Consider the following 23,444-nt stretch of genomic DNA (forward strand, 5'->3'; position numbering starts at 1 on the left):
TGTAAACAGTTTAACAGCTCTCACTCTTCTCCAGACACTTGGCGTGTGTGGGTCTGCTGTCCATCATTGCACGCAGGGCGCAGCGCCTCGGACGGCCGGGTATCGGGGCTCTGCACTCGGGGGGAAACTGACTGGCAGCCAAGACAAGGCAATAAAGTGAAAATAAATCAGTAATATTTCCCATGCAAGGGGGCATCCGGATTTGAAGCGGGGACCTCTTGATCTGCAGTCAAATGCTCTACCACTGAGCTATACCCCCCACTGCATACGTGTCTCTATCGCATACCTTTGTGTAATTAAACACCTGAAGTTTTAAATTCGGACATCTATGTTCTGTTCTATCTAGTGCCTTTCTAAACTTTAATATTGAATTACTGAGATACTGCGCTCATGGTTAGCCTATTGTCCACCGTTGTGTTTTATCACCTGGATAGGTATTTATTATGTCACGGATTTTAATTAAGAGAGCGAACTTACTCTGATTATGCTTTAAAATAGGTAATATCTAACGGAATAGTATATTTTAATAATAGCCTACATTATTAATTATTACTTATATAACTAAATATATAAACAGAAGCATTTCAAAATGAAGGCGCAGCAGGATTTTAATCGGTTAATTTGTAATCTACAATCAATGTCCCGCAACCAGGGGCATGTCTGGTCATAGGGGTGTCTGACCTAAGAAATTAACTTTAAATAATTGACTGTTATATTATTCTTTAACCGCTGGTCTAGTTATTTGATCGATTTAGCTTATATACAAGACAAGTCGATATTTCCAAAAATCAGAAACGTGCCGTATTATACAGCTGAGCTATATAGTTAATTATACAATTCAAGAATTCTATCAAATAAATCAAATACAATGTTTAAAATAATTAAGTACATCTCTAGCGCAAAAGCTATTCAAACAGTAGGGAGGGGCACTGAGGGTAATTCTGCAATGTAAGTTTTGTATGTATTGTTTAATCATTGTTGTATTTTGTGTGGTGTGTGTTGTTGTGTTGTAAGCCAATTAATCTTTAATAATTTTTCTACCCTGAAAAAAGGACAATAAAGCTTTTTGAATTGGAATCGAACCGTTAAAGTCTTGTGGATCTTCTGTGTGCTCTTTGGTGAACTTCAGGTGGGCAGAAATGTTCTTCCATGAACACCATTATTGTTCAGTCTTTTTCTGATAGTTGAGTCATGAGCATTCACATTAGCCAAGGTGAGAGTGGCATGCAGAACCTCGGGTTCTTTGTGACTTCCTGGATCATTTGCTGGTTTGTTCTTGGAGAGATTTTGCTAGGACAACTGCTCCTGGGTAGAGCGACTGTGTTCTTGAGCTTTCGTCTATTGTCTGATGGTGGATTATTGCTACCCTGTCTCTTTAAAAATGGTTTTGTAACATTTTCTAGAGTGAAGAGCATCAATAATTGTTTTTCAGAGGTCCTCAGATTTTTCTTTTGATCATGGCATGATGTGTTTCCACACACCTTTACCTTCAAAGTCTCTGCTCTTTATTTGGGGCCTCCCAAAGTCATCCCTGAAGATCTACCTAATAATTTAAACACCTGATTATATAATCTTTAATTAAGTTGATGGAGCCAGGGTTCACTTACTTTTTTACATACCCTGAATCTTAATAATTCATTGTTTGTCTATATTCATACTTCATTATGTTTCTAAAGACATGGAATTGGTTACTATAAACCCTACTGGATATTTAACAAAAGACTAGTTTTGATTCAAGAAGGTTATCATGGTAAAACTAAGGAAATTCTGTAATTATTATGGGGGATTGGACAGATGAGGGCCTGTAGGTAACTAGGTGCAGTCTGGTTGAGAGAACGGTAAGAGTCAAAGTCTTGAACTGGATGCGAGCTGAGATCAGGAGCCAGTGAAGGGAGCGGAGAAGTGCAGTACCATGTGTCAATCGAGGCAGAGAGAACAGCAGACGAGCAGACGGTGTCTGGAATTCTTGTAGCCCCAGTACTATAGAGATAAAGAGGTAAGGGTATAAATAATTACTTTTGCAAGTGAGCTCCCGATGCTTTAGAATGACCTAGTGCACCCCAGTCACCCTTCACTTCAGGAGAAAGACAGTAGCTGGTTTTGTATTGTTAACATTAACCCGCCAGGCCACCATCACGGGCAATCCCATTAATAACTAGTGCACTAAGTGGAAGGCATTGATTGAAAAAAGCTTTTGCTCTTATTACCAGACACTCCATTTCACCCCTTGCTATTGTAACAAGGAGCCCGTGACATCTTGTTTCTACCTTGGATCTGGGGATGAGAAAACTAGGCCTTTTGTGGCCTTGGCAACCCACCATGAACCACATCAGAACAGAACTGAAGTAGCAAAATCGTTTTCTTTGTAATCTATTCCAGTTCAGGGCTACCCTTAAAATGTGATAGAGCATGATTGTTTGAAAATAAGAGATTTTCTCAAATGCAAAGATACCCAATTGTCAGAGACGCACTGCTTCACTCCCTCATGCGCAGATCCAAGCCCAGGATGTCTATGATTTCAGTTCTAGAATGTCAGCAGAATTCCACGGGCTCCGTCTGCAGGTGATGTTGCCATGGAGAGAGGGCACTAACACTGCTGTCAGGCCTGCAGTGCAGAATTCAATGGGACTGTTGTAAACGCTGTAATTTTGAAGCAAAAACATGTTAGGGAGACCACATTTAGGCTGAGGCAAAATAACATATATTGAACTAACTGCCTGGTTATGAAAACAGAGACTTTCTGGATCTGAAAACCCGAGCTAAACGCATAGCTGTAAACCAATTAAAGCAAAACTGGAGCTCGCTGTTCAGTTGCTAAGGAACTCATACTTATTTACAGATGGTAGATTAAAAAAGGAAGAATTAAAACCTGCCAGGAGTTTTTTTTATTTTGGGTCTGGACATTCACCGCAGCGAATTAACATTTTAGGCACTTTAAGGAAGCACTAAAACATACAAAAAGGAAAGCAAAAATAAATCTTGATTATGGCAGAGTAACGTATTAAAAAAACCAAACTCCTTGTGTAAGGTCATCAAACCAACAAGAAAAGAAACTCTTTTCATCATGTAGTGTAGCAGCTATTTTATTGGGTCTGTTCTTAGAGTAATGAATTAGAAAAAGAGTTTATTTTTCTCAAGTTCCCAACACTAAACCACCTTTACACTCAACTTGATGGCACAGTGAAGATGAACTGTCCAATTGGGGTTTCAAAACGTTAAAGAGCCTGCTTTGGAATAAACAGGCTGCACATTAATGTAGTAATGGTGATACAATCAGAAATGTTCTCGGTACAGGTAGAGATCTTTCCAAAACACAATCGCCAAACCACTCGCCCACTCACTGCGAATATTTTACCAATAACACGTCTAACACACGCCGGTTGATGTGCTCTGTGCAGTTAGGGATGTTCATGCAAAACATCATTAGAGTTACACAAGATCAACACATCCTCTTTGTTAAATAAAAACGGTGTGTTTTGCAGTGTTTTCCGCTTCATCGTCCCAGCTCGGCTGCTGCGTATACCACCACTCTCCCCACCGTGAGCGAATAACGGGCCACAAGCATGCAACCCCCCAGGAAATGGCATCTCCGGGAAAGCAGAAGCGGTTGTGTTTGCTTCTTTTATACAAGACAAACAAAACAAGAGCTCTAACTTGATCAAACAAAAGGCGAACCCACGTTGAGTATAGGTTTATGCCACACTTGGGGTTTGAAAGACAAACAAACGACACAATGACATCCCTATCTGATACATGTTCAAACACACGACGAATTGGTAACAGTTGCTTTTCAATGTGTGCCTCCCTGGCTGTGCGCGCAAGCCACGCCCCTCAGATGTGACTAGGCCGAAAGTGACGGCTACTCCAGCCAATCGCAGGGCGGGAGTGTGTGGCTTGTCCAACAGCCATAGGCGCTGATAGGTGGCGAGGGCGGGCCTTGCTGGGGGGTGGGGGTGCTCTCCCTGCAGCTGGAAACTCAAGCTTATTGTCCGCGGCGAGGAGGAGGAGGAGAGAGAGAGAGAGAGAGAGAGAGAGAGAGAGAGAGAGAGAGAGGCAGCAAGGCGCAGCTGTTTATTCATACTGGGAGGAAAGCATATTGGAAAAGAGCAATTATCAATTTCTACCCGCTGACAATGATTGCATTGTGAATAATAATAATAATACAAAAACAACGGTAATTCAATGGTACAGAAAAGTAGTATGTCCAGGACGCCTTCTACTTCTACCCAGGAGATCCAAATGGACATTTTTGATAATCCTAGTTCCCAGGTAAGGAAAAAAAAAACCTAATAAGACACAAGCTTGTTTTATAAATAGGGTGTAGAGGGGGGAAGGGACGAGGTATCAAACCAAATAAAACATCGGCAATAAACGAATAGTCAAATGTGGAGTCCAACTGCTCAAAGTGAGGTATCCAACTCAGAATGAACTGCACTGTCAATTACGTTAATTTGTATTTTGAAAATAAATTACAGTCATTTATATATTCACATATGCTTTTCATCGTATTACTCTATTTATGACTATGGTGTTTGTAAAATAAGGTATTGGTTCACATAATCGCTATTATTATTATTGCTATTGATAACATTGATGTATAGCTGATTAAAAAGGTTAATGTATATACTGTATTAGTTACTGTCTACTCACTCGGCTTAAACCTAATTTTATGTTCTTATTGTAAGTGGCGTGCTGATGTGTAAGTTAACATGTAGCCTATATATAAATTATAATGAGTAAATCAACATTATATATACATTCTTCTTTAGAATGCGGGCAATGTTCCATTTTTCTTCTTCTTTATAAACCTACATTTTAAATCAATAGAAACCCATTTGTGCTGTTGCTCTGGTACAACTGTATACTGTTAATAGGAGTGGTCAAAACCTATGTTTTTCAATTATTTCTGTACAGCTTTGTATTACTCTAAAGTTATCGCGATTTATACATTAAATTGTAATGTCATTGGTGTATTTTCATTTAAACCTTTAAAGTGTTAATATTGTAATTACGATGGTTTACAGTTTGTGTTCAGGACAGGTGCTGGTGCCTTGATTGCTCAACCGTAAGAAGGGATAATCAAATCAAATAAAGATGTACGTGTTATCCAGTCTAGGATATACAGGGGATTGCCTGCCCTGACATCAACAGTATAGTTTTAGAAGTCTCTCAAAACACTACCTGTACTAACTCTGTAGAGTTGGGCAGGTGTTTGATTAGTTTGTATAGTTATGGTTACACTCAAGATTAGATGTTCAATATACTTAATCGGTATGTTGTCTGTTTTAAATACAATTAGACACACCGTGGTGTTTACAGATCCTAACTAGATATTTGGTTAGTCATCACCCGCCCCAAATGGCTGGATTATTGAATCTATTGAAGTCTCTAGCTTGCTACAAAATATGGACTATAACGTATGATGTTAAAACCAACACACGATTATATCTCAAACACAATTAGCCTTATTACAACACATTTGGAGAGGGGGCTTAAATGGTTCACATGACAGTATCATTGACAACACTTGATTCTTTCACTGAAGACTGAAGGAAGGTGACTGCATATTAAATTAATTACAATTTGCTGAATTATTTATGGTTCAAATGTATTGGTTTGTCTTTAATTCTGATACGTGTGTGTGGTTTCCTATTGTGCTGTATGTATGTGATATTACTATCTACGCTGTCTGTTCTCTGTTTATTATTATTTATGTTTTGATTTTTCTCCAGATATTTTTCAAAAACTACATATAACAATGCAGTCTTTGAATATCTATAGAAGGGATCTACGTATCCACACAATTCTTCATATAACACTATGCCAGTGGTTTTGGGAAGGTTTATGTATTTCTCCATATAATTAATTCCTTCCTGGGATATTTTTCAAGGAGTCAGACCTCGGGGCAGATTATAACGAAACTTTGATCCACCTTGTTACCATAAAATGACAAACCTGGTGGTGGCTTAATTTTTGGCCAGATGCTTCATTCTTTTACTCCTAAATAAAATCACTGTCAAGTACATATGTACTTTACTATTAGCAGGTGTGTTTTGAATTAATCCACCCCCTAGTGTCTGAAATTTTCTAGGTTGGCTTTGCAGGTGCAGAACTTGTGGGCATTGTAATAAAACATTGAATGTAAACGTCAATGATTAATCAGCCGAAATGAAGCAGATTTAGCTTCCATAGAAAGGAAAACAATGTAGGACATGAGGAGATGAGGTATAGACTGAGGCATATTCTTGATGTTCTGTACACTATTATCACCTCTGATGACATGCATACCATTGCTTTTAATTGATAAACCCCCTGTAGTCATTTGATTTGTAATCTCAACTTCTAGTTTAGGGAAATTCCTTGGTGACTGGCTTAGCATTCATGAACTCAAGGTCACAGAATCTCAAGTGACCGTTTGATAAATTGCTTTAAATGCTTCATCATATAAAAAAGGAAGCGTTAAACTTAATATATCTCACAGCTGCCCGAGACTCTTTTACCTTACTTTAGTCAGGGGATTTCCCTTTGGTTTTCTGAAATATGATTGCAATTTGTTGTACTGAACACTACCAGTTTTGATTTTCTTCATCTAGGTCTATCACATATTTATATAGATTTGATAATTATACAATTATTAAAAGAAAGCTAGTAAGACCAACCATTTAATGTGTCATGCAATTCTTGATGTCCCTAAACATTAATTTGTATATTTGTTCATACTTAATGTGGAAACTGTTCTCACTCATTAAAAATGAGCATGGTCTTATTAAATATGACATATTATTGTTTTAAAATTTGTTTTTTCTAATTTGATGGCCTTTTAATTGGCTGTACTTAAAGTGAATGTGCCACACAGGACCTCAGTGAAGTATTGCTGAATCATTTATGCTTTCTGTGAAAACGCCTCTTGTGAACTGTGTGTACCTGCAAACATAATTTGTATACACATTCATTTGTATACCTATCATATCATATGTTCACACAGAGAGTTGTCACAATCTGGATCAAACTACCCAGCGATGTGGCTGAAGCTGAAAGTTTGGGAACATTCAAAAATAGACTGGATAGGATCCTTGGATCACTTAGTTATTAAGGAACACCAAACGAGCACAATGGGTCAAATGGCTTCCTCTTGTTTGTAAACTTTGTTATGTACTTGTACCCCCTGGCAAGGGTTGTGGGCAAGCTAGAGCCAATCCCAGCAGGCATAGGGCACAAGGCAGGAATACACCCAGGACAGGCATCACACAGCAATTTAGAGAGACCACTCAAACTAACTCACATGTCTTTGGACAGTGGGAGGAAACCAGAGTGCCCAGAGAAAACCCACATGGAGAACATGCAAACTCCACACACACAGTCCCCCCCAAGCCAGGACTCAAACCCAAGCCCTCAGAGCTGTGAAGCAGCAGTGCTAACCACCACACCACTTTGCCACTCACCTATCATTGTGTTTAATTTTGTCAATTATTTATTGACTTAAGTTCTAATTCACTATTCACTCTTTATCAAAGTTTTGATAAAATCCTGGCATTATGTTTTGCTTTTCATAGAGAATAAAATGATGAGCTTAGGTTGGATGGAGATCTAGAAATTAATTTTTTCAATCAGTTTGCCTCAATTAGAATAGTTCTGTTCTATGTGAAATACAAAGTTTAAATTGAAATATGTAAAAGTCAGTATTGTTAGCCTTTAAATCCTGCTAAATACATTTTCTAGTCTCTTTAGTAAAATCTACAGTGCATGTTACTTCAGCTGTCTGACCAAAGTTATTAAACATACAGTAAAGCCAAGATTGATTAAATCCTCTTTCTATATAGCAAGACTGGATATTCTGAAGGAGTTTAAGCTAATGAGGTTTAAATATAAAATGCAATATATTGCCTTGGATTACATGCAGTATTTAGGCTGCACAGTAATTATAGTTTTCTAAGCGATCCCTAAAGTTCCTCTTTACCCCTTCACTTTTAAAAGGTATGCTGAATGCAGTGTATGAATTACTTCACATGTCAAAGCTTCACATCACCCTAGACCAGTTTAAGGCAGATTATGTCTCACTTAGGCAGACAACAGTTTTGAAATGGGAGAGGATATTCTGTATACAGACGGGTGGCAACTTCTACATACTGTACACACTTATGTTAGCACTATTGTTAATCATTCTTTCTTACTATGAGCCCTTTCAGACAAAACAATTGGTCACATTTAGGCAGCTGGTTTCTTGTAAAACAGTACTTTTAATGTGAAGATCTCAAATTACACCTATAACATCTACCATAAAGTGTATTTGATGATGTTAAAATAGGATACAACCATTTTATGACATTTTGAAATACAATAAAATGCAATAAAGAAAATAGTTTCTGCAATTTCATTTCAGATTTCATTTTCTGATAAATGGCTACTTTTTTCCCGGGGTGGCAGCCCTTCAAAGAGTTAATGGATCATTTGGGAACCTCAGTGAGTCTGCTGAGGAAGAACAATTAAGACATTTTTGTTGTTTGAACTATGGAAATGCTGGGAACAGTCTGAGAGGGAAAGAGACCACTTAGGAAACTTAAGTTTACATTATGTTCTGCATGTGGGACTTTATGCAGGTTTTTGTGAGGCCAAATTAAATTAGTTTCAAGAACGCGTTTATTTTTTATATTGATTTAACAAACAAAGGAATGCTTGAGGGCAAGTTTGCATGAATGAAGAAGGTGTGTATTTTAAGGTGGAGCTGATTCTCACTATACTGTAGCAAATTGTCTGTGTCTGAAAACAATCTTATCCATCAGGCTTCTGATTGCTACCAAATACAATTAGTGGGCAATGTGTTTCCATGACAACATGGCCGCAGCAGGGGCTAATTTAATGTAGCGCTCTGACTGAACGGCAGAGGAGATTTGCCGGGTCTTGGCCAATTGGATTAGAGAAAAAAGTCCCACGACAGGCCGTTAAGAAGGTTGTTAATGGGGGTTGTCTTCAAATAAATTAGTTGATCCTGAGGCAAATGGTTGTTTTAAGTGTGCTAAAGGGGCTCTTCAAATGTTATACGTTTATTTTTGCTTTCGGTGTGTAATGTGTTATTATGAGAGATCTTAATAATAGAGAGTTAAATACTGAAAGCTGCTATGCACCCATCCAAGGACTGTATAACATTACTGTTTTAAGTATATTATGTTTCCAATGACCAAGTGAATGGAGATGTGGAGTCAGTGAGGTCAGAACTGAGAACAGCACTATTTCTAAATCTGGAGTTTATGGAACTGGTGATCTACCGTGAGAGTTAAAGATCATTAAATATATCCTGTTGATTTAATATGTTGTCACTGTCTATGACAGTGACGTCAGTTTATCTCACCTCCTGGAGTGACCAAGGCATATAATCAGTAAAAAGGCATCCTGTCCATGAGCAGTCCAGTGTTTTCCCATTGTTTGGACAGTGTCTGGTGGAGATGTTTTAGTTTTTTTAGTTTTTCTCCACTGGATACTCTGTCAGCTGCCTGTGCTGTGGCATGTTTAGGGGTCTCTACACACGGCTGTGGGAACAGCAGGGCTGGTGGTCCCTTGTGCCTGACTGTTCCCTGTGTCATTCTTCATGCTCTGTGATTTGAACCAAATTATTGAACTGTTTTTCTTCTTTCACCTCAGCCTGTGATGTTTGTGTCTTTCTGTTTCCTTCTAGGGGAAGTACGCCAAACGGAAGAGCCGTTTTAAACGATCCGATGGCAGCACTTCTTCCGACACAACCTCCAACAGTTTTGTACGACAGGTAGGCACTCTTGATGGGGCTTGGTGAGCACCTGTGCCACTCACTTGGTGCCTGCACAACAACTTCATAGCTCTCGCAGTAAGGCAGGAGTCCTGGTTCACAAATATCAGTGCAATGTATCTCTAATGCATTTCTCCTTTGTCAAAGGCAATTTAAAAAAATGCCAGGAAATAAAAATAATGATTGTCAAGGACCTAGTTCAAAAACTGATGGCCACTCCATAGCACCCCAGCTTTTGAGATTTATCCTCCCCTTAAATGGCCGTGTGCTCTTGGTAAACAAAATGTTGGGCAGAAGGCCAAGCTGCTAATAGCCTTAAAGGCAGTCAATAAAATGTTCAAACTGACACAAAATCTTGTACAAGTTAGTTTAAAGACATAAGGTATGGTGAACATTCTCCTTATGAATCAACTGGACATCATTTAACTGGAATTGTATTTAAAATGTTCATGGTCTTAAGATTATAATTTAGTTTTGTCATTTTTGTTGTGTTGATTTGAAGGAAATAGGCACCAAAGATGTAGCCACTGTGCTTTAATTCCCCCCTCTCCAATAGTTTTGCTCTAGTTATTGTTATTGTAACAATGGAGCAAAACCATTTGTAAACCTATCCTGACAAGTTTCAGAAGCCAGGTCTCTAACACAAGGGATTCTAAATATTGTTTTGAAAATGGTGTGAAAAGACAGGGATGTTTATGTGTATGGTAAAACTGGATAGGGTTATATGTCTGAATCATGTGGTATATATGGTTTGAATAAACACCCAGGAAGGCAGAAGTGAATATGATGTTGGACATGATTTAAAAAAAAAAAGGGTTCACACATAGGTGTTGACTGTCCGACTGAACTGATAAATTTCATTTATCTCTGTTAAGATACATTATAATGTTTTTGTTCCTGTCAATAGCAGATAATTAATATACAATTTAATTTCAAAAGGTGTGTTGCAGTCAATTTTTGTTTTTCTTGAAACTTATTTTGAGGTTAACAGTATAAAGACCAGTGGTTTTACACTGGATTTTAAAATATGTTTAATGCTGCAGATTGTGGTTTGCTTGGTAAACTAATTGAAGTATTCTTATTTTTCAAACTAGGATAAATAGCTGATATGAAATCAGTTTATTACAATGATCTTTAAACATTAAGAATCTAAATCATGTTTTTCGTTTATGTCAAATCGCCCCCAACACGGTAAAAACAATATTACAGAAAACGGTACCTTGAACTGCTTAAAGTTAGATGTCTTGGTGAAAGTATAATTCAAAATTCTGTGCAGGTATGATGTAAAAATGGTCCACCAGTGCTGTGTGAGTGAGAGTGAATATTTTCTGAATTCCATTCAATAATAAATTGAATTGACAAATGCAAGTTTGCAGATAGTCGTATTTAATAATTTGTAAATTATCAATCACTTTGAACATATTGAGTATGTTTTTGTTTATCCTGGCAGTCAAAATCTAAGATAAAATTGGAAACTAATAATGTTTGTACCTAAGGCTTCCCTTTGGTATACCACACGATTTCACTTCATGGGTGTATGGGGATATGTGTTGGTGATGTTTAATGGTTATTAAAAAATATAATTTTTACAGGGTGCGAGCAGGAGCAATAGTAGGAAGAGTGTATCCGTGGAAAACAGACTCTGTGTCGAGTATGCAAAAATTAAATTGAAAACCGACAAATATATTACCCAAAAATGGTACAACTTTAAGTAAAGTGAGTGCAACTTATTGCAAGTAAATGTGTATTAAACGTTACTTACGATAGTTACTGGTATACAAGCAAACATGTATTATAGGTCTTCTTGTTAGGTGCTATGGTTCCAACAACTTTGATGATTGTTGTATTGATCCATTATGACAATAGGCTGTGCACAATTGCATTTTTATAATGAAAAGTAAATGGCCATGAACTGAAATGAAAGTCTGATCATCCACAAAAGCCACATACTGAATAGAACTGTGTAGTTTATTATTATTAGTCTATTTGTCACGCTGATATCAGATGAAGTCAATGCTGTTTGAATGACAGACTTTATATGCAAAAACATTACGTGAATTATCTCTGAAGAGGTATCCAAGACAAAAGGAAGGGTTTTTTAGTTCAGGTGTAATAGTTATAATGGTTAGAATAATACACAGCACAGTACAAATCCACTAGGGAGAAAAATGATGGTTCATACAGCTATAATGTTGATGTAGGGACAAAGTTCTCATAACAAAATAATTATTTTTTATTCTTGGAGTCACTAAGAAGCTTCTATAAAATACTTGTCTTTAAGCAGTGTATATACTGCTAGCACCACTTAGTCTGTGATATCTACCTATATCACAACTCTTACTAAGTCATTCAGTCCACAATTTCAGGAACTCAGTGCCACTTGAGACAGGAACATTGCGTCTCGTTTTTCGGTGCTCTTACCTACTAATGAGTCTTGACTGAGGCTGGCTTCTCCATCACCAGGGAGCTCCTCTGGTAGCCCAGGGCTGGTATGAGGGGGTCTTTGAGAGGTGCTGTGTCACAATGGGGGCTCACAGGAAATTGGAAAAATCACTCTCCTGTGTTTGCGAACTCTTGTTTGATCTGCCTTAATTATTTATACACCTACTTCCCTCCACAACAGCTCTTCTCCACCTTCTCCCATTCTTTCTCTGCAGTATTATCCCCTCCTCTCCCTCATCCTTCTTTCCTTCCTGTTTCATTTTTTTTAATTCAGTTACTCCACAGCTATACTCGCCAGCTAACTTTCAGTATTTGTTGACTTCTACCTCCTTGTTGTTTTTTCTCAGATCCATATACTTACTATCTCACACAAAGGAAGGGTCTCGCATAGATATCTGCATTCCTGGATGGAGGTTTTTGTTAAATCTGTGAAAAGTCTCCTGTTCCACTCCTTTCAGCTGTCATGCAGCCTCAGTTGTAATATAATAGGACATTGCCTTTTGGTGATGAGCTGCATGATGCCACTGGGGACACCATGTGTATTGGAGATTCAAGACACTCAACTGCAGATGCCAGCAATGAAACCAAAAACACTGCTCTTAGTCTGAGTCTGTACTTGTTCATGTGCTTTTCACTGATCTTAATCGGTCAGCATCAGGCACCAGATTGGCATCAAGTATCAATTTCTAAACCTTATTGCTCTGCACTAATTCCCAATGGAATGACATTAGGAAGGAGGACTGCTGCTGTGAAATAATTCTCCAGTGACTGAACTGAACTGAACTGCATTGGTTTGCCTTCTCAATCCCCCAATGGTTCTGCTTGCCATAAGACAACATGCACCAGTTTCTTTTTTATGGTGGGACTTCCAGTGACCAACTGGGTTCATAAAAATATAGTAATAGATTGAACTTAAGAGGAGACCACCCGAAGACTTCCGGTTCTGTGTGTCAAATGTAAACAGGGATGTGTTGCCTTGAATTGTTTTTCCAGGTGACATTTTGAAGCCAGGTGTGTGTTGCGCTGAAAAGCTTCCCTCATGGGTAACACTGGGAACTTGGGGGTTAGGTAATGCATAAACAGTTCCCCCTGCTGCATGACATTTAAAGGCTCTGTTTGGTGTGTGTGTCATGCTGAAATTGCTCCCCTTGGTCATGAGTCTAGGAGGCTCTGGGAGCTCCACCCTCCTGCTGGGTGTAAAGGTCACCCAGCTCCCTGTGTATTTCTGTCTCCTCATTAAATCCTTAACTCTGATCAGCCTCTAACAGGGGAGCAGCTTTGACTGTCACACCACTCTTTGGAGAACACAACACATGACTGCTAATGGCAGTTTTTAATTATCAGTAGACTTTGTTGCAGATAAACTCATTACCTACTGTTCCTTTCTCATGTGGTTAGTTTGATCTTAATAGCTTAATTGTGTAATTAATCGGCAGCTCCTTCGGATGTTGGTTTTCATGCTCTGGCTCCTTGGTGATAGCCTTGCAAATGGGATTGAGCACTTGTGATTGCTCACACATTAGGAGGCACTTAGAGCTCTGTTGTTAAAATGTGGTTTCACAAAAGTTACTTTTAAATTAAAGTATAATTGTTTTTTGGAAAAGTTGTTTTGCTAAAGATGGGTTACTTTGTTTATTTCTCTCTGAAAATCATATTGTCCAATTTTTTGTTTTGTCAATTTATTTAAACAATCACGTAACATGCTCTCAAAACACAGCTAACAAGGAATTTAAGGGTACTGAATTTTAATCTATTGACTATTAATGTATTTTCAAATGTCACGTTTCTTATTAATCTTGTCAGTCTAAAGGGGGGTATTTTTTTGCATTTCTTTATTAATTATTTGAGTAAATATCCACATCAGTAGTCACGGCGAGATGTTTCAGGTTTCAGATTCCCAGGCAGGGAATGTGATTTTTCAGAAGAGGAGCTTTACTACTGATAGATAGACCGGCAGTGGGAACATTACACATGATTATAGGAAGGCTGAGTCTGACCAACAGACAGACAGATAGAGGGAGGGAGAGGGAGGGAGAGGGAGAGAGAGAGAGAGACAGACAGACAGAGAGAGAGGGAGAGAGAGACAGACAGACAGAGAGAGACAGACAGAGAAAGAGAGGGAGAGAGAGACAGACAGAGAAAGAGGGAGAGAGACAGACAGAGAGAGAGGGAGAGAGAGACAGACAGAGAGAGAGGGAGAGAGAGACAGACAGACAGAGAGAGACAGACAGAGAAAGAGGGAGAGAGAGACAGACAGAGAAAGAGGGAGAGAGACAGACAGAGAGATGCTTCCTCAGCTGACAGCAGAACTGGTACACTGGCCTGGTTGCCATGGAGACTGCATATGAATTTCACCTCGGCTCAGAGCTGCGGGGGGGCAGGGTGCTTAGCAGCACCTTGGAAACCAGGGGAATAGCTGAGATAGCAAGGATTTTATTATTTTTATTAATAATAATAATTATTATTATTATTTGTACAACAACATTGATAGGAAAATCATTAAAGCTTCTTTGGGACATATTTCTCACAGACCCCTACTGTTCACATTTGAATGTTTCTAGGGATGTAGACATGCCTGTTTCTTTAGATGTGTCTTCAATAAACAGGGTAAGGAAATTACTCTGTTTGAGAACAGTGGTTTGACTACAAAGCTGTGTTGAGATCCCTGCTCCTTTAAAGACAGCTAGGAATGAAGACATTCTTCATAGCAATGTATGGATGGAGCTCTGGTTTAGGGGTTTAGGATGAAAGCTTGTGCTTTAGGTTGCATTTTACATTGACAAAATACAGAGTAAGTTAGGTAGCTACTAGCTAGTAGTAGTAATTTAAAATTACATCTCATGGAATGAACATGAAAACCTTGGCCATCAACTGCTTCAAAATAAAAACTCAGATGTAGATGTCTTTTCTTCTTTAAATATTTACAGTTGTACAGAAAACAGAATGTGGCTTAGTAGTAATATGTGTGTGTGTGACACATGTGGGCAGCATAGGAAGAGTTTAATAAATGCTTGTGGTCTGTACTGATCTGAACGTCTAGCTCTCTCGAAGGGTGGTTACAGGGCAGTGCATTGACATGTTGATGACTTTAAATTCAGAAGCCACAGCACTGAATTGTGATGCTGCACTTTATTTCTGGTAATTATTAGTAATGGTATTACTAATTTTCCTGCTCTTAACCTCTATTTCTGATTCAGTCTCTATTTGATGTATATGACCTATGCATTATTTAAATAGTTGCCCTGAAAAAAGGTGCTGCTTTTACCAATGTCTTTATGAAGGGAATACTCCGCAATTATTGTTCCATGCTTTCCATTTAATCACATTTAAAAAATAAAAAATGTTGTTGAATGCCATTATAGAAGTGTTTACAAACTGAAGTGGGGCTCTTGGCACGATGGAAGCAGTCTCCCTCTAGTGGCAGCTTCTGAATGAAACTTATGAGTTCACTGCTTGACACCAGTGCTAAACTTCCACAGTCCTGCAGGTTTTTAAAAGTCTCTTTAAATAAGCAGCTGCTTAAGGCCGGTACAAAGTACACTGATCATACCGATCCAAGAGTCACAAAAACAAAGTAACAAAGAGGTGAGATGGAACCAAAATTGGAAACATTAAGAAGCAAAGGGGTAAGACCTTATTTTGGTGTTACAGAGAAGTGAGGTATTCTCAGGATTATGAGCATGGTTGTTTATCCTCTGTTTAAACAACATTATATATCATAACAACAGGGTAGGATTTGAAATAAGCTCTGCTAATTTGTGAACACACAGATATCAAGAATGAAGCAATGCTCAATCTTCCTGTAATGGAAATCTCTGCTTATTGTAGTCAGAAGGTGGGTGCATTCTTGAACTCTGTGTTTTGAGCACCTCTTGGGATGGTTTATGTGGTTGACTCATCCTGAGAAATATAATGGAATGTTTTATCTACCTTTTGGCATGTGATCCATTGACAAACCATGTCACTGTTAGCCATCTTCTTCCACTGACCCTCTCCTCCGTCCAGATATTTGGTTGAGTATTCATCCCTTGCATCCTTTAGTGTGAATTGAAAAGTACAGAACATCGGCAGTATTTACATGAATCTGGTCTTTCCGGCTGTGCTTTAACTAGTGAAGCTGTCAGTGAGTCCTGGAGCGGCTCACATTGCTGTCCTGAGGGACTGTGATTTGTGTCTTTCCCCACTGTCTGTCTGACTCTGTCTTTGGCTCCGGCATTCAGTCTGTCAGGCGGGCTCCCCAGGGTGCTGTAGACAGGTCTGCAATGCTGCGATAGATTAGTACAGTTCACAGTGGGCTGTGGTCCAAAGCACTTATCCCATTTAATGTTCTGTCCAATTTAAAGGATATAAATTAAACTTTCAAACACGCTCTCCTCTTCTGCCCCAAAAGGGCACTGCTTCATTGCCTAAAGCTGAAATGTTCTTGTAAAGTATCCTTGATTCATCCAGATAAAATGATTTCATGTCTGTTTTGGGTTGAGATGCACCTGTTTGGTTTGCCTGGAATTAGTTTGTATTCCTGTGATGAATGCAGGAGTCTCCACTATAACTATGAGTATGCAAACACATTGCGATGGATTAATACTAATACTAATATTTTCTGTTATCTATACAGCTACTCCGTCTTAATACATAAATATGTACACAATTATGGGGTGCAGTAATAGAGTATCAGGGTGTCAAAGATGCCATATCTTGAATTGTATTGCCTCTCCTTCTAATATTTTCTTAGAAACTGCAACATACTATGGTATGTTTTTACCTAAAGCCATTCAAAACGAATGGTCCCTCGTTCAGATATGAGTGTAGAATTATAGATATGTCAATGATGGTCTAACTTCCATGTAGGCAACAATGTTTATCATATAGGCTGCAGACATTGTATAGCAGCCTCTGGAGAACACTGCAAATCAATCTGTGGTAGTATGTTGACATTGTTTCCACGCTACCCCTGCTTGCGTTGCTATGGTATCCATATTGAAATGCTCAGTTTCTTCTGGGTTACAATAAATATGAATCTGAAGACATTCTTTGTCAAGCTTGCACGTGTAGTCTGCAGGAAATGTGACTCCAGTATATTGTTACATAAATGTGACGAAATATAGATGTTTATATAAGGAACACGCCACAAGACTGAATTTTCCCATTGAAACGGAGAGATTGCAATAGGTATTCCTGAAGATTAAAGGTGTTAAAAGATAAACCCTGACAAGTTTGTTATGGTTAATATGCAAGAGAATGTGGAGCTCCTAATGCAAGTTCCGTGCATGTAAAATTCAGTTCCTGCCTGGTGTTGATTTGTAGTGCTGCTATAGCTTCCCTCTATTCTTCTCCTGCTCTTTATACCTAATAATCCACATCCTTTTATGATTTCATGTCTGCTCTTTCACCTTCTTCACATTATTTTTTTCAATACACATCAGGATATTTTCAGTGTGCTTTATTCTTTGCGGTGTTTTACCTATGCTTTACTAGAGCTTACAGTGTTGTGTAATTATTTTGTTCCCTTCCACTCATCTAAAATGCTTTCACTGTTGGAGCCCTTGCTGTTTTACAATGCTAATCCACCTTGCTCTGTTTGGTGTTAGCATGCCCTTGTATTCTTGCTATTGTCCTTCCTGTGGTTTTCAGTAGGCTTTAACATTGTCTTCACTCTAATATACTACCAAATGGAGCAGAGGGAGGGGGTATCCCCCTTCCCATCTCTGTCCTGGTTTCTACGTCAAAGGGGGGATTGAATGGCTGAACGATTGCATACCGAGCCTCCTTCTGGGGACGTTTTTATTCAGCCCCTGTTTCTGCCCTGCCAGGGCTAAATATAATTACCAGTTTGCAAATGTAGCAAGAGTCCTGCAACCTGACCCCCTCTCCCTCTCTCTCTCTCTCTCTATCCGTCTCTCTATCTCTCTCTCCCTCCTCTCCCGCTCTCTTTTCCTGTGCTGTGCTTAGATACTGGAGGGGTTAGGAAAAGGGGGGGGGGGATCCTTCTCCCACTGCTCAACTCTCACCCTCTTGCACACTCACACACTCACTCTCACACACTCGCTGGACCCATCTGCCTCCCAGTTTGCCGTCAGTGAGCGTGGCAAACAAGGAATGGAGACTCTAGAGAAAATACACAGGCCTGTTGTGGTAAGCGGCGGAAGCGCTCTTTCGTTTGCTGGAATTGGCTTGTAGGTGTTCGGTGGGGTCAGGCTGGCCGTGTGAGCATGTGTTTGTGTGGGGTGTGGGTGTGTTTGACACTGTGAATTGGTCAGTGGAAACCGACCTGAAGAGGGCTGATTGTGTTGTGCAGTTCATTTCCTTCTCTCTCTCTCTGTGCTATCAGTCTTTCTATCTCTGATTCCATTTTCGGATCTGCCACAGCTGCAGCAAGTGTTGGTTTTAATTAGACCTTCCTGTCCCCCTCTCTTTTCCTCTCTGTTTACAAGACCTGCACTGGCCAGCCATTACAGGACTAGGCTCTAGTGGCCACTGCCATAGTTTTCTCCTAAGTGACTTTTTGATGTCATTTTGTTTGAGATTTCAAAGTAGCTGGTAAGCAGCGCCAGTAACGAAACCTGGTCTTTAACTTTTGTGCATACATTTTCAATTACAGTATTGCTTCATTCACTTGGTGACCAGATTTGGTTTGATTCACAACGCACAAATAAACGTAGGGTGCAACCTTCATCACTGAAGCACTCCCTCTGGGTTATGCAAAGTTTTAAAGATGGCCAACAACACAAATTAATTGTAGTGCAAGACGGAGAAAGGGCTTGATTTATTTGGTGATTTTATCTCAGTCATTTTGATGATTTTGTGGTTTCTTTTTAGTCTTTAATGGAAGTGATTGAACTAGTGTAGCAAAGGAGACTTTGTGGAAGTAAGATTATTTGCATTTGTTTTAGCAGCAAAGGACCATTATTACTCTGCAACATGTAATTTTGAGATTTCACTGGTGTTTATTCAAAAAAAGGACAAATACATCTCACACATTAAGGTAGAGAGGAACAATTGTAAACTTCCTTCCTGTGGAGATAAGTCCCAACAGTTAGAAAGCATAAATAGGCATATATGTTGGTATGTGTAATCCTTTGACTTATAGGGAATACATAGAGGAATGTTTCATCATTACCTTGCATTGCTGAAGCTGGAGGGCTCTCACAGGTCCCATGACTCAGGTACTGTATATGAAGAGTATAGTCTAGTCATAGCTTGTTATTAACCACAGTGCAGTGAAATGGCATGATTCAGAGACAAGTTCATATTAGCGCAGAGCTATATGTAGTGAGCCAGCACTACTTCCCTTCATTCTGCTACTGAGCTTTCTCAAAAGTTGTGTGATGGCATCTTGTAACAATGTGCCACCCTGAACACATTACACTACACCTTTACACCACATTACTGGAACCACCATGACGTTCGGCATGAGTGACTCATGGCACTGGCGTTTTGCTAAGACAAGGGAGTATTTCTGTTCTTCGTGCATCACCATCCTTACAGTAAAGCTCAGTATGTGAGCTTTTGTATGAAACAATGCTTCATGAGACTTCTCTATTGCACTGTATGTTCTTCTGCATGTTGAACTACTGCATTTTTGTGTATTCATCTACATACAAAATCTAGAAGTGGAGATTTACCAATCATAATATGCAGGGCTTTTACATTTAGTCTAAGGAATGTATTACTAGTTTAGCTTAGTCTTTTTTATTGTTATAGAAAATAATTCCTCATATATTTTAGATGCCTTTTCAAATTGTACTCCAATTTCATCTTTATTTAAATCCTGTCTTAATAATCTTAAAGCTAATGGGAAGGAATAAATTAGTCATGAAGGTAGTACCTTTACCCAAGGTGTCATATAGTTAAACAAACACTAATATACAATTTTGAAGATACACACAATATTAAAGCCATGATTTGGAACAGCATATTTTTTTTTAACTACTTTGCTCTGTGCTCCAGTTTAAATTAAATAATGAACTGTATCATAATTATTTGAAAGAAAGAGATATCACTGATTTGAAACTTCATTCAGACTTTTTTCCACCTGCACTAAATCCATCACAACACCATGAAGTATGAGAAAATCCTATATATATGCGGTAGCACATAAAAACAGATCAAATTAAATAACATTTATAAAAATGCAGACAGGTAAAATTCTTCAAAACTGGAAAAGTTGCTTCTCAACATTTCCATTTCATTTGAGGCTTTCAGCATGATTTTGTAGTTGTTTTTTTAAATTGCTAAATTGCTCCAGCTCCGGGCAAAAACCTGCTGCTCCACTGCTCTGCACTCCAAAGCCCTGTTTTAAAGATTACCAATATCACTGTAAAAATACATCTACACCTTACTGTAAGTAAAATAGAAGTGAAGATTCGAATGGTCTACAGTAATCTAAGCAGATGGAATGGAAGAAGGTGTCCTGGTCTGATGAATCACGAGTTCAAGGTGTTGACTTGTCCTCCAAATTCCCCAGATCTCAATCCAATAGAGCATCTGTGGGATGTGCTAGACAAACAAGTCCGATCCATGGAGGCCCCACCTCGCATCTTACAGGACTTAAAGGATCTGCTGCTAACGTCTTGGTGCCAGATACCACAGCACATCTTCAGAGGTCTAGTGGAGTCCATGCCATGATGGGTCAGGGCTGTTTTGGCGGCAAAAGGGGGACCTACACAATATTAGGCAGGTGGTCATAATGTTATGGCTGATCGGTGTATATTGATCCAAGTTCACTTACTTAAAGCTTCATCAGTGTTTCCTAGTCTTAGATATATCCTCAGCCTTTGTAAAATATCAAAAATCTGGGACAAAAAGCAATCAAACAAACCTTTGAGTACATAGTATTAGATGGTGTTAAATACTGTCAGGTCTTGGCAGAAGGTTTGACTGAAATTAATGCTTTCAAAATTAATTGAAGATGTTAAAGTTTGATGCCTTGGCATTTTATTGCTGGTTGGTGAAAGCAGAGGGAGAACTTACTACATATTGTATTTACTTTATTATCAGACAGCTCTCCGTCTCTCTCTAACGTGTTGCAATAACGAGCTTGGCTGAGGAGAGGCTTCAGCGTCGGCTTTAGCATAAGCACGTCACAAACGCTTGCAGTCACATGCATGCAGAAAAACGCGTGTGCACATGTAGATGCATGTTAAAATATAGTAAACCCACACAGATGCTATGTGCAGTCGTGAGAACGCTTTACTGTCACGGTCACAGCCAAACGCAATGTTTGCGCATGTACATACATGAATATCTGAAACCGGGTTGTTTAAATCAATTTCTGCAATGTGGATGTCTATTGAAATCAGCAGGTTTATTACTAGCATTAATGGGCTTGTCCTGCTGTTCTGAGTGCTAAATTGATGGCTGTGACATAGCGACCAGTCACTGACTTTTAGTGTTAAGATGAGTCAGACATGTCTTTTCTTTCCCCTGGTCTTCAAAGATGTGCTAATGCATTTTGTCCAATGTTGCACAGCTGTAATGACCTCCTCAAGCTGTAGTACAGTTCTCAAGTCTGACAGACTGTAAACCTACATTCTGGCCAGGATCAGGTGCTTCAACTTATTAATACTGTAGAAAAGATAAAACATCCCCTTTAGTAGTTTAATAAACCTTAACAAGCATTTAACAAAAGTAACAGCCATTGTGTACCATTCGCATTTTAAACCCGTAGTTATATTTTCCAGTTTCTGGTTTAACTCTGACTTAAACTTTTGAGCCTCTGTTTTCTGCAGAACCCCAAAGGCAAAGTCAAACAGAACTGAAAAAATATTGTTCAATGACATTTTTTGAGCAGGTGAGACGTATTATCTTGCACAACCTTTCACTAGGGAATAATGTCATAAAGAAGTCCAATTAAATTATAGTATTTTTCTGACAAGTAACATCTAACTTTAGCTCTGTTGCTGACTTTAGTACACTTCGATCGACCTGCCTTTTTGATGTGGAGATCATGTCCTCTTTAATGTCTTGGCATATCGCAACGGACTGCAGAAACTCCAAATCAAAGACAGAGGCTCTTTGTACTGGTTTGAAATGTACCCGCCAACATGGTTGAGATTATATTCTTTCTTTTTTATGAGATCTCTATCCATAAAAGAGTTATACCCCTAGCTACAATATGAATTCTAATCTGATCTCGGTGTACAGTGAAACACAATTTGGTGTTCATTCCCGTAAAAGGAACTTGGAAGACCTCATCTCGCAGGGTGAATGTCTTGTGTTAATTAGAGAACCTATGTTATATGCCTAGGAGGGCTTATGCCAGGGAATTTGCAAAGTACTGAATACTGAAAATGAACTAACACCCCTATCCCATCCCCTCCGGCCTAGAGCCTTGCAGAGTGCCATCAGTGTCAGACTCATTCCTGGCACATGATGAAGTGCTGAACAAGATGCACTGTAGGATCTCTGACAAACGAGAAGTTCATAATGAATGAGCTCAGTGTAGACCAGCACATTTTCCTCTGTAGAACAATGTTTAAACTACAGCTAAGTGTGTATGATTCTACCATTTGTCTTATCTGTGTCCAGTTGCATGAAACAACTGAAAGTCCAGATTCTCCTTTTTCCCCCTGAAGTGTTCATTGAGTCTCGGGGTGTTGTAGAATCTACCTCAACACAATGATGGAAATGGGCTAAAAGCAAAAAGGCACTTTATGAAATACTTAAAGGGCTAATACAACCTCCCACAAGCTTATTTAAAATACATGCTTTTCAGGATCCTTGCTGGTTTCAATATCTGAGTTTTAAAATAAATTATTCTGTTGCAACACCAGATCAACAGGAAGATTTCAGTAGCTGTCTTTTTCTGAATTATTCATCATTATAAACTAAACTACAGAATGCATTTTTTATTAAAAAACAGTGATATTAAAATTGGCAGGGATCGTGATGTGGTAGGTATAGTTATTTTAAAAAATCTTGTGAGATTTATATTAGTCCTTTAATTTAAGTTCAGGGGTTTTATGCAACATGGCACTGACCCTTTGTTTGGACACTAAATAGATATCCAGACCCTTATATCTATATGATCTACCATGGGACTTAAATAATTAGTTGATCTTGTATGTGTTCTTTTATTTATTGATGTATATCCTATGATTTGAGTTATAAATATGAATATGTGAAAAAAAACATCTAAGTTAAAGACATTTGACAGCTTATAGAGAGGAAGTGAAGTGGAGACATACAGCAGTGTTACGTTAAGCTGAATTACTAAATGTTTTCAGCAGCAGACTGAATCTTCCGG

General features: G+C 38.7%; 1 protein-coding gene and 1 non-coding gene across 3 annotated transcripts in view; one reads left to right on the plus strand and one right to left on the minus strand.

Moving 5' to 3' along the window:
* Positions 1 to 187: 187 nt before the first annotated feature.
* trnac-gca (transfer RNA cysteine (anticodon GCA)) lies at positions 188 to 259 on the minus strand. Its single transcript has one exon. It is a non-coding gene; the product is annotated as a tRNA-Cys (tRNA).
* Positions 260 to 4,017: 3,758 nt separating this feature from the next.
* The window catches only part of cacnb1 (calcium channel, voltage-dependent, beta 1 subunit), a 68,562-nt gene continuing 49,135 nt past the window's right edge, over positions 4,018 to 23,444 (plus strand). The window contains exons 1-2 of one of the 2 annotated variants that reach the window (XM_066698943.1): positions 4,018 to 4,269; positions 9,671 to 9,757. In XM_066698943.1, coding sequence (XP_066555040.1) covers positions 4,183 to 4,269; positions 9,671 to 9,757 — 174 coding nt within the window. In that variant the 5' untranslated portion in view covers positions 4,018 to 4,182. Of the gene's footprint in view, positions 4,270 to 9,670; positions 9,758 to 18,188; positions 18,332 to 23,444 lie in introns of those variants that run through there. The other variant, XM_066698944.1, reaches the window with a different exon arrangement.

The sequence above is a fragment of the Amia ocellicauda genome, chromosome 3 (genome assembly GCF_036373705.1).
Source record: "Amia ocellicauda isolate fAmiCal2 chromosome 3, fAmiCal2.hap1, whole genome shotgun sequence".
NCBI lineage: Eukaryota > Metazoa > Chordata > Actinopteri > Amiiformes > Amiidae > Amia > Amia ocellicauda.